The sequence below is a fragment of the Hippopotamus amphibius genome, chromosome 2 (assembly GCF_030028045.1).
Source record: "Hippopotamus amphibius kiboko isolate mHipAmp2 chromosome 2, mHipAmp2.hap2, whole genome shotgun sequence".
NCBI lineage: Eukaryota > Metazoa > Chordata > Mammalia > Artiodactyla > Hippopotamidae > Hippopotamus > Hippopotamus amphibius.
The window spans coordinates 171,743,392-171,753,908 of record NC_080187.1 but is presented as its reverse complement, the minus strand read 5'-3'; the positions used below and the strand labels follow the sequence as shown (position 1 = coordinate 171,753,908).

General features: G+C 54.2%; 3 protein-coding genes across 3 annotated transcripts; 2 read left to right on the top strand and 1 right to left on the bottom strand.

Moving 5' to 3' along the window:
* The first annotated feature begins 1,358 nt into the window (after window positions 1–1,358).
* Window positions 1,359–3,169, top strand: FITM1 (fat storage inducing transmembrane protein 1). The gene is made up of 2 exons (XM_057724278.1): window positions 1,359–2,148; window positions 2,531–3,169. The coding sequence occupies exons 1-2, from the start codon at window positions 1,883–1,885 to the stop codon at window positions 3,141–3,143; spliced, it is 879 nt and encodes a 292-aa protein (XP_057580261.1). The 5' UTR covers window positions 1,359–1,882; the 3' UTR covers window positions 3,144–3,169.
* Window positions 3,170–5,081: 1,912 nt separating this feature from the next.
* Window positions 5,082–7,838, top strand: PSME1 (proteasome activator subunit 1). The gene is made up of 11 exons (XM_057724279.1): window positions 5,082–5,301; window positions 5,873–5,905; window positions 6,051–6,113; window positions 6,229–6,339; window positions 6,426–6,471; window positions 6,586–6,683; window positions 6,943–7,011; window positions 7,098–7,165; window positions 7,252–7,306; window positions 7,382–7,468; window positions 7,641–7,838. Exons 1-11 carry the CDS (start codon window positions 5,263–5,265, stop codon window positions 7,719–7,721), a joined length of 750 nt encoding a protein of 249 aa, XP_057580262.1. The 5' UTR covers window positions 5,082–5,262; the 3' UTR covers window positions 7,722–7,838.
* Window positions 7,839–7,842: 4 nt separating this feature from the next.
* EMC9 (ER membrane protein complex subunit 9) lies at window positions 7,843–10,253 on the bottom strand. Its single transcript, XM_057724280.1, has 5 exons — window positions 9,807–10,253; window positions 9,588–9,664; window positions 8,426–8,495; window positions 8,239–8,333; window positions 7,843–8,076 (listed from the first exon to the last, which is right to left on the bottom strand). The coding sequence occupies exons 1-5, from the start codon at window positions 10,002–10,004 to the stop codon at window positions 7,896–7,898; spliced, it is 621 nt and encodes a 206-aa protein (XP_057580263.1). The 5' UTR covers window positions 10,005–10,253; the 3' UTR covers window positions 7,843–7,895.
* Window positions 10,254–10,517: the final 264 nt, after the last annotated feature.

Here is a 10,517-nt window from a genome sequence, read left to right as displayed (position 1 = left end):
CTGTCATGCAGATCTTTCCCACTGGCCCTCTTCATGCCCCCTTTGCCTCTTCACCCAGAGATGCTACCCATCTCACCCAGAACTGTTTTTCCCTCCAGGATGCCAAAGGTAGAGACCAATTAAAATCATTAGTGTCCTCAAAGCCTCATTTAGTCAAGGCCCCAAGGGCTATCTATTCTTCTCATTAAGAAATGCATTTCCAGTACAATTTTAGTTTATTATTAATTATTAAACTGTGAAATGTTTGTTGTACATTTTGGGGGCTTCCCTGGTAGCACAGTGGTTAAGAATCCCCCTGCCAAGGCAGGGGACACGGGTTCAATCCCTGGTCCGGGAAGATCCCATATGCCATGGAGCAACTAAGCCCCTGCGCCACAACTACTGAGCCTGCGCTCTAGAGCCTGAGAGCCACAACTAATGATGAGCCCAAGCTCTGCAACTACTGAAGCCCGCGCACCAAGAACATGTGCTCTGCAATAAGAAGCCCTCATACCACAAGGAAGAGTAGCCCCTGCTCTCCGCAACTACAGAAAGCCCGTGCGCAGCAAAAGAAGACTCAACACAGCCAATGAATAAATAAATACATTTATTTAAAAAAATACATTTTGTACTACTAATAATTTTGAAGTTTGTGCTACTAAAAATACGGAAATTCAATACAGAAGAAAAAAATTTAACCTTGTGATCAAAAGAAATGTGTAAAAATTGTTTCAAATTATCTACTTTTTTTGGTAGAGAAGTGTGATTAGTGAAAGACTCAGGCATAAAAACATATTAGGATAATTTCTGTGGAAAAGTAGAATGGAAATACTATTTCTGACTATTAAGCTTTTGTCACGTTTTTAAATGAAAAATGGTGAGGTACATAATCACTGTGGTGTTTAGATTCCATTGGATATATCTGAAAAAGTGATACAGCTTTATTTTTGAAATGTCAGTATATGTGCTACACTAGAAATGATGTCCTTTGCAACTATTTAAAATTACAATGCAAAATTTTGTGTCAACTTAAAAACGTGTGTGTGCTTCTGTAGGTCTTCAGGTATAGGATCCCTGAGCACGGACTATGTCGAGGTAAGGGCTGTAGGATCTGGAAGGATCCTGATTGGTTAAGTCACAGATTTGGGCCAGAACCCAGGTGCCCTTTCTTACTCCTTCCTTTCACTACTTCGTGGGCCTCCACTGTGCTCTAAAATCCCACCACCAGTTTTAAGGAAGGAGAAAGGAAGACAAAAAAGGATCTCAAAACGGTTACTGAATATCAGGGATTTCCCTAGGGTAGGTTACTCACTGCCCTATGGCTTCAGCCTCAGTGGTCAGGCTGGGAGGCCAAGTCCTACGTGGGGCCGAGCCCCAGGGTAATTGGTTGGGGGACACAATCTAAGGATTCGCTAGACTCCAGCCCGGGGATTTTCCTTCTAGGGTCTTCTCTGTCACCTGGGAGTGAACTTGATCTTTGGGGCTCTGAGAGTCCAATCTGGGTTGGGTGGGGGTGACTTTGGCTGACCAAACAGAGATAGGCAGACCCAAACAGGCTGTGGACAAAAACATCCCTGAACCACAGACATGATCCTGAAACATGAACTAGAACATGGTTTGAGCTGGTGAAACACGACCTAGAGGGTCAAGGGGACACAGGACTAACAAGGAAGGACACAGGCTGCTGTCAGGACATGCACCCAAGGCAAGAACCCTGCTGACGTGGCAGCCCTCCACCCTGGCCCCTTACTGCCCCCCGCCCCTCTCCCCCGCCTGCCAGCTGCCAACAGGGCTCTGCCCTGTGTCTGCCACACCTGTCACTGCCTGTCCTTGTCCGGGGGGCCCCATCAGCCCCTCCTCAGCTGCCCTGCAGAGCAAGCGGTTAGTGGGGAGGGGAGGGAACATGGAGCGGGGGCCAGTGGTGGGGGCAGGGCCGGGGGCCAGGGCCCGGATCCGGGCACTGCTGGGCTGCCTGGTCAGGGTGCTGCTCTGGGTGGCCTCTGCCCTGCTGTACTTTGGAAGTGAACAGGCTGCCCGCCTCTTGGGCAGCCCCTGCTTACGGCGCCTCTACCATGCCTGGTTGGCAGCAGTGGTCATCTTCGGGCCCCTTCTGCAGTTCCACGTCAACCCTCGGACCATCTTCGCCAGCCACGGCAACTTCTTCAACATGTGAGTCCACTCAAGGTCGTGGGCGCTGGTTCCCTGGGCTCTGGGATCCCAGCTCCCTCCTCCAGGTTTCTGTCCTCCTGCCAAGTCCAGGACACTAAAAATAGACTAGGAGGTTGAGGAGAAGGTCAGAGTGGGGAGGGGAACAGAGTCATGGGGGTACAGGAGCAGGGCTGAAGAGGAAACATGGACCCTAGAAGGCTGAATGGGCCTCTAAGGAGATGGCCACATTCAAGTGGATGGGGGGAGTGGAGAGCAGAGGGCACAGGAAACAGAAATGGGGATGATAGGTACAACTGGAGACACAGCCATCATGGGAACACAAAGCAGGGTGGGGAGATGGGGCTGAGGAGTTTCAGCAGCCTTGCCTCTTCTCTGCCCACAGAAAGTTTGTGAATTCGGCGTGGGGCTGGACGTGCACCTTCCTGGGGGGCTTCGTGTTGCTGGTGGTATTCCTGGCTACACGGCGCGTGGCGGTGACTGCCCGGCACCTGAGCCGGTTGGTGGTGGGGGCAGCGGTGTGGCGGGGGGCTGGTCGGGCCTTCCTGCTCATCGAGGACCTGACCGGCTCCTGCTTCGAGCCTCTGCCCCAGGGCCTGCTGCTCCATGAGCTGCCGGACCGTCGCAGCTGCCTGGCAGCCGGCCACCAGTGGAGGGGCTACACCGTCTCCTCCCACACTTTCCTGCTTACCTTCTGCTGCCTGCTCATGGCTGAGGAAGCTGCAGTGTTTGCCAAGTACCTAGCCCATGGGCTGCCCGCTGGTGCACCCCTGCGCCTTGTCTTCCTGCTCAATGTGCTGCTGCTGGGCCTCTGGAACTTCTTGCTACTCTGCACTGTCATCTATTTCCACCAGTATACTCACAAGGTGGTTGGCGCCGCCGTGGGCACCTTTGCCTGGTACCTCACCTACGGCAGCTGGTATCATCAGCCCTGGTCTCCAGGGAGCCCAGGCCATGGGCTCTTCCCTAGCCCCCACTCCAGCCACAAGCATAACTGAAAGAAATAAAGGCACATCAGGCCTGGCTGTGGCTCTTCTCATCATTGGGTTGGCGGGACCCGCAAAGGGTAAGAAGGACAAGAAGAGAGTGTAATCGTCGCCAGGGTTCTTGAGCCATTCCTTGCTGTCACTGACCTTGAATGTCCTTATGCTTGATCGCTATCCCTCCTGTTGTTCTTTCAGTCTCCTAGCCCCTGCAGATGTCAAGCTATCTGGGGCTCTGATGTCAAGGTCTGGCACTGCCAGGGCAGGTAAGAGTGCCCTTAGGTATAGGCAGCATTCCTGCTGAGCAGATGCTCCATCTCCAGCCTGGTTGATTCCTTTTTTCCACCTCCAGCACGGAATCCTGCCTCCACCATCCTCAGGCACCTGCCTATCTGGGCACGCTACTCAGGGACCCTTCCTACCCTGACTTCCCAGAGGGGGTCTGTATGTGCTCATTTACTTAAAAGATGTTCATTGAGGCAAGCATAGTTCCTTGCCATGTGAATAAGAAAGACAAGGTTTCTGCTGTTTGGGGGCCCATGGGATACTGCCTGATTAGATAAACTGACAAACAATAATAGCAAACACTTATGTTGTGCTTACCAGACTCTGTCTCAGGCACCATTCTAAGTGCCTATAAATTCTTTATATAAATTCACGTATTAACCCCACAAAACAACAACACTATGAGGTAGGTTTGGTATTGTTCCCATTGTACGCTTGCAAAAATGGAGGCACAGAGTTTAAGTAACTTTTTCACAACTAGTAAATATTGCAGGTAGAATTATTAACCCTGGCAGTATGGGTCCGTTGTCTGGGCTCTAAATCAGGGATCAGCAAATGACAGCCCCCCTGTGGCCAGTGTTTGTATGGTCTGCGAGCTAAGAAATGGTTTTACATTTTTGAATGGTTGAAAAAAAATCAAAGGAGAATATTTCATGACAGATGAAAATTACATGAAATTCAGATGCCACTGTCCGTAAATAAAGTTTTATGGGAACTAAGTATAGCTGTTTACCTGCTACAGTGGCAGAGTTGAGTAGCCACTGCAGAGACTACAGCGTCTAAAACATTTGCCTTCCGGCATTTTACATAAAAGGTTTGCCAACCCCTGGTCTAACCACACTATCCTCAAAAAATAAACTGGCTAATATCAGAGAGATAGTGCTATGAAGATACTAAAACAGGCTGCTTTCTAATAGACATGGAGAGAGTTACTTTATAAGGAAGATAGAGTTCTCCCCGAAGATGTGACATTTAAGCTGAAAACAGAATGACATCCTGAGGCAGGGGAAGGGTGTCAGGCAAAGGGATTAGCAAGGGCAAAGGCCCTGAGGCAGGAATGAACGGGATGCTGACAGGTTTGAGAAACAACTGGAAAGTCTAGGTATTTATAAGTGAAATGAAAGAGGGAGAAAGCAGTGGAACGTGAAGCTGAAAGCGAACAGGTGCCAGACAGGCCTTTTGGGCCAAGAAAATCCTTCCGATTTCATTCTAAGGTCAACAGAAAGCTGAGAAAGTTTTAAGCAAGAGCAAGGTGGAATCCTGCTGCTGTGTGGAGAGTGGGTTACAGAGGAATGGAGTCCACAAGGGTCGTAAGAAAGCTGACCCTCTTTCTTGACCCTGTGATGGGGTGATGCCAGAGTCTGAATGTCACTGGCCCGTGGAGCCAGGGGTCCAGGCTGGCAGGGCAAAGGAAGGGAGGCCAGGTCTTGCTCCGGCACCGAGAAAAGAAGGAAGAGAGCCAAGTGGGTAATCACTGTTCCAGGCCGAGGAGGGAAAGAAGAGAGCTAGAGAGCTATCAGGAAGCTGGGAGATAAAAGGCAGCGAGTTCAGAGGCGGGCACTGGCCTGCGGGCCGGGGAGGCCGGGAGGGAGGAGGTCTGGAGGGAGGAGGTGGGGTGGGCGGAGTCGGTAGGCGGGGACTCGAAAGACGGGAGGCGGGGAGGCGCCTGTGGAGCTCTAGGGGGAGCCCCGGCTGGGCTGCCTCCCCGCGCGGCTCCGGTCCCCGCCTCCTCCAGTACTTCCACTCCCACTACCCAGGAAGGCCGTGCGCGGAGCGAGCGCTGCTTTCGCTTTCCCTTCCCCGTGCCCACTCCTCGCTCCGCGTGCGGCGCTAGGCCCCCGCCCCGGCCATGGCCACGCTCAGGGTCCTGCCCGAAGCCCAAGCCAAGGTGAGCGCTGCGGGTTCGAGGAAGGGCCTGTCACGGAGGCGTGGCTCTGAGAGGCTGAGGGCGTCCGTGACCCGCCCCTCCAGCCCCCCGACTCCAGTCGGGGTCAGTCATGCGAACCTTCGTGAGCCTCCGTGCCCAGAGCACCTGAGCCCCGGGAGCCCGGCCAGGTCTGCCTGCCGGGAGAGGGAGAAGCGAGGCGGCCGAGGTTCGGCGGGGTGAGGTGAAGCGGAGCGCTGGCGTGAAGGGGAAGTCGGCTGGCCCCGGGCCCGGGCCACACACAGGCGGAGTGCGGACCCTGCCCTGCCACCATGGGAGGCCCCGGGCCCACTCCATTGGGCACTCCGACCCTGCCCCAGTCGCAGCGGCTCTCTTACATCCCTCCTCCCACAGCCCAGGAGACCCGAGGGATCCGTTCGCACTTGAACCCTCCGCCCTTCACCTCTCATTCCCCAAATCCCGCCCCATCGGGGTCCACTCCACCCTTCCCCAGTCAGACCCTACACAACCCTAAGGGTCCTAGAATAAACTGGCCATAAAGCCAGATGTCTGAAGGGCTGACTGTGTCCCACAGGTTGATGTGTTCCGTGAAGACCTATGTGCTAAGGTAAGACCTGCCCTGTCATCACGCCATCGCTACCCAATCCCACTGCTCAGCCCTTCTTTGCTGAGCAGGGGCAGCCCTGCTTCACTGCCTAGGAAGGGCATTTGATTCTGACCCTCATCCTCCCCTCCCCTTACCCTACACACAGACAGAGAACCTGCTCGGGAGCTATTTCCCCAAGAAGATTTCTGAGTTGGATGGATTTTTAAAGGTACTGGGGCTGGGCAGGGAGTAGAGAGTAGAGCCCAAAGGGAGCCTGGGGGGCTGTGAGAGTGAGGAGGTGAGAGCTCGCCCCTGTCTCCAGCCCTTCTCCCACCCTGCACCAGGAGCCAGCTCTCAATGAAGCCAACCTGAGCAATCTGAAGGCACCGTTGGACATTCCAGTGCCTGATCCAGTCAAGGAAAAAGAGAAGGAGGAGAGGAAGAAACAGCAGGAGGCAAGTTGGGAAGAGCTGGGAGAAGGGACCAAACCTGGGGAAAATCAGCCTTAGGCTTGACTCCCAAGAGCCCCCTCTCCCTACAGAAGGAAGACAAGGATGAGAAGAAGAAAGGGGAAGATGAAGACAAAGGTATTACTATGGTAGAAGGGACTTGTGTCTCACCTCCCAGGAGCTCCTTCTAAGGATGCCTCTTCCCTGCCCTGCACAGTCCGTCATATGACTGACCCAATGCCCACCTCCTAGGTCCTCCTTGTGGCCCAGTGAACTGCAATGAGAAGATCGTGGTCCTCCTGCAGCGCCTGAAGCCTGAGATCAAGGATGTCATTGAGAAACTCAACCTGGTGAGCCCTCCCACTTCCACCCCCATGCTTCCACCCCCCACCCCAAACCCTTTGTCCTCCTTCATCCCTGCCAGTTGGGCATGGCACCTGCCAGATCTTAGTAGGAGAGTGAACAGCAAGTAAAGCCAGAATTCCAGGCCCTGGGGTTCAGGACAGACCTGGCATACTTCCACCCACTGTGGGCAGGGAAACAAAGGAGGGCAGGAACTGGGAATTGGGTTGGAGGCTGATGGGGCTTCAGTGCCGTTCCTTCCCCCAGGTCACCACCTGGTTGCAGCTGCAGATACCTCGGATTGAGGATGGGAACAACTTTGGAGTGGCTGTCCAGGTGAGAGCACTGCCCCACTGCTCAGCCCCCCTTATCTCCCCAGTCCATGCTGCTTTTCCACTTTCCCCCTGGCTTTCTTTCCGCAGGAGAAGGTGTTTGAGCTGATGACCGCCCTTCACACCAAGCTGGAAGGCTTCCACACTCAAATCTCCAAGTGAGTGATTGCCCACTGCGCTGCCTTTGGCTGGGACTGAGGCCTGTGCGCCCTTCTCCTACTCCAGACCCTTCTGCTTCCCACAGGTATTTCTCTGAGCGCGGTGATGCTGTGGCCAAAGCAGCTAAGCAGCCCCACGTGGTAGGTGAGGCCCAGGTCAGGGCGCATGGGAAGAGGGACATCGTTGAAGTCAGGCCTGACCTGAGTCTCCCACAGGGTGATTATCGGCAGCTGGTACACGAGCTGGATGAGGCAGAGTACCAGGACATCCGGCTGATGGTCATGGAGATCCGCAACGCTTATGTGAGGAGGCGAGGGCAGGGGTGGGCAGCGGCAGCTTTCCCAGGCCGTCCACTCCCTGACCCTGCAGGCTGGGGGCGAAGGGTGCAAAGCTCAACCCCTCCACGAGGCGTGAAATGGGGCACAGAGCCACCGGGGGCCTGCTGCTGACCCCCACTCCTCCCTGGCCCTGTAGGCTGTGTTATATGACATCATCCTGAAGAACTTCGAGAAGCTCAAGAAGCCCCGGGGAGAAACAAAGGGAATGATCTATTGAGAGCCTCCTCTCGTTCTGTGATGGGTCCAGCAGGGACTGTCGTGACTCTTCTCACCTTCTGCCTGTTGAGGGTTCGCCCTCACCTTGCCTCCCAGGCACAATAAATATAGTCATACCATCACCCAACAGCCCAAGTCTCTTTATTGGATCCTGAGCCTCCCCTCTGGCCCTGGCTCAGGTATTTCCATTTGTGGGACCAACCCACTGGGTGATCTGGGTGTTGAGCGGCTGGTTGGTCCAATCCTCCCGGATGTCGTCAAGGTGGCAGTCAAAGTCCACAAGGTGCTGGTGGGCCCGACCTTCTAGTAATGCTCCCACCATCTGCCGTGACTCTTCCCAGTCCCTCCACATCACTCTGAAATAATAACCCCCATGGAGGTCAAACTCAGCAGGCATTGGGGCCAGACACTTGGCAGAGGTTAGGGTCTAGAGAAGGACCCTTGGAGCAGAACCAACAACAGTGGAGGGTCAGGAGCTGTGGGCTTCCAAGAAGAGGTGGAGGGAGTGGGGCACTCACAAGTTCTTATCCTTGGGGACCCAGCGGAGACCATGGTTCTCCAGGACGATAACTGGGGGCACGTGAGGCTGGGGCACCAGTTTCTGATTATCCAACTGTGAGAACAAGGAAGGGCAGGTGAGGTTTTCAAGGATTTCCGCCCTTCCTACTTTCTTTCCAACTCCCCACTCTGAAACCCAAGCCTCACCATAATAAGTACCGCATCAGGGAAGAATTCTGCAATCCGCCCAGCGATTTTCAAGGCCAGGGGCCCAGGGCTGTGTAGAGGGAAGATCAAAGGTGTGAGGAGACTATTGTGGGCAGACCCGGTCCCTCTGAGCTGGGCCTCCCCGGGGCCCACAGACATGGATGCAGTGCTGGCCTTTCCCTGCAGCTTGCCTGGGGGCATCAGGCCTACTTGATGCTTCCTTCATGACTGCCTGATGCTTGAGTGCTGTGGAAAACAGGTGCTTAGACACTGCTGGTGAGAGTGGAAATCTAAGATGGTCTTTTTGGAGAATAATTTGGCATAACCATCCCAATTTATATTGTATACTATACATATGCTGACCCAGAAATTCTACTTATGAAGAATTTACTGTAATAGGACAATGTCTGTAATAACAAAAAAATTGGAAACAACCTCAGTGTTTAAGGCTGTTTAAATGTAAGGCATTAAATAAATTATGATACATCCGTATTCATAATATATAGCTGTTAGGGTAAGGCAAATATTAGTGTAGAGATGGAAAGATGTCAGATATTTATTAAGGAAAGGAAAGCAAATTACAAAACAGTATAATTTGCTCCAAAGACAAGATTACGATACACATAACTTTTTCTATATACAGTTGACCCTTGAACAATGAGGGGGTTAGGGGCACAGAGCATCCCACAGTTGAAAATCTGCAGATAACTTTACAGTGGGCCCTCCCTATTCTGGATTCCGCATCGGGATTCAACCACCCTCAGATCCTGTAGTAGCGTAGTACCTATTCTGTGAAAAAATTTCACCTATTTGTGGCCCCAGGTAGTTCAAACCTGTGTTGTTCAATGGTGAACTGTATATATAAAAAGAAACTTCCTTTTTTAGAAGTTGCTGGTTGGGCTTCCTTTGCATTTTCAGCACTTGGGGGGACATCTCAGTTACAGCAGGTGTCAGCCTGTTATTGTTCTTCCCACCCCCACTGCAGCTCATCCAGGAAAATAATGCTTTTTATATTTCCTCACTGCATACCCTGCCTAGTACCTGCTCTACAGTGCCTAAGCCCTGGATGAAGGAAAGATGGAAGGAATGGCCAACAGGGGTTCTCTTGACACCCCCGCAACCCCATAACCCTCAGCCTTCTGCCTCTGGCTATCCTACTCACCTCTGGTCGTCCAAAGCTGCATTGGCATGGTAGTACCCTGCCACTACCAGCCCGGCCTGCGCGCCCCACACATCCACCTGCCGTGGGAGAGGGGCCATCAGTAACTAAATCGTGCCTCCCGCCCTATGGGTGCTCACTACTGCCAAGAGGCCGGGGATGGGCTTGGGGTAGGGGTGTTAGGGGGCTTCGCGGCGGTCGGTGGGCGTCCAGCGGCGGCACCTGGTTGAGGGCGACCTCCAGCATGACAGACAGGGCCAGGTGGCTGTGGAACATGGGCACACAGTCGGTGAGGCACAGGCATTCTCCCGACCGCGGCGCCGGCGCCAGCAATAGCCCGTTGACAGCGGCGTGCGGGTACCGGGCGGCGTGCAGGCACATCTTCACGTAGGCCCGGGCCGAGATTTCCACCTCCCCCATGGCGAGCGGGGCCCCAGCTCGCGTCCGCGAAGCCCCCTCCAGCGCCCCGGAGCCCTCTTGGGCCCTTCCCCGTGCCCCCTCACTTAGGTTCGACGGTGACGCTGACTTGACTCGAAGGCAGCCCGCCGGCTCCGGCAGACCTCGGCCCGGCGCACGGCCCCTACCTGGCCCGGAATGCAGGCGGCCGGGATTGTTTGCTGCAGCACCGAGCTCCGCCCCGCCCCGCTCCCAAGCGGCAGCAGCAGAGCTGTGCCAGCCTGGGGTACACAGAAACCGGGCTCCAAGTCAGACCAGCTTCTGGGCTCCCGCCCACGTGGTGCTCTTTGATAGGCGTAGAGGGTTTCGTTTTGCCCAATCACCGGTAGCATCCAACGTTGCCCCGCCTTTGACTGGAAACTAAAGAGAGCTATGCGCACGCTGATTGGTTAGGCTACCTCGCTTAGGCTCTTGATTACAAGATAGCTGCTTCTTTTAACCTCTGCCTCCCGCCCCTCTTCGCACGCTGAGCCACCG

Bases quoted from the DNA above. Each gene is read 5' to 3' on its own strand.
- FITM1 (XM_057724278.1), top strand. From the start codon at position 1,883: ATGGAGCGGGGGCCAGTGGTGGGGGCAGGGCCGGGGGCCAGGGCCCGG. The intron at 2,149-2,530 runs GTGAGTCCACTC...CTCTGCCCACAG, and splicing joins CACGGCAACTTCTTCAACAT to AAAGTTTGTGAATTCGGCGT.
- PSME1 (XM_057724279.1), top strand. From the start codon at position 5,263: ATGGCCACGCTCAGGGTCCTGCCCGAAGCCCAAGCCAAG. The intron at 7,166-7,251 runs GTGAGTGATTGC...TGCTTCCCACAG, and splicing joins TTCCACACTCAAATCTCCAA to GTATTTCTCTGAGCGCGGTG. The intron at 7,469-7,640 runs GTGAGGAGGCGA...CTGGCCCTGTAG, and splicing joins TGGAGATCCGCAACGCTTAT to GCTGTGTTATATGACATCAT.
- EMC9 (XM_057724280.1), bottom strand. From the start codon at position 10,004: ATGGGGGAGGTGGAAATCTCGGCCCGGGCCTACGTGAAGATGTGCCTG. The intron at 8,334-8,425 runs GTGAGGCTTGGG...TTGTTCTCACAG, and splicing joins CTGATGCGGTACTTATTATG to TTGGATAATCAGAAACTGGT. The intron at 8,077-8,238 runs GTGAGTGCCCCA...TTATTATTTCAG, and splicing joins GTCCCCAAGGATAAGAACTT to AGTGATGTGGAGGGACTGGG.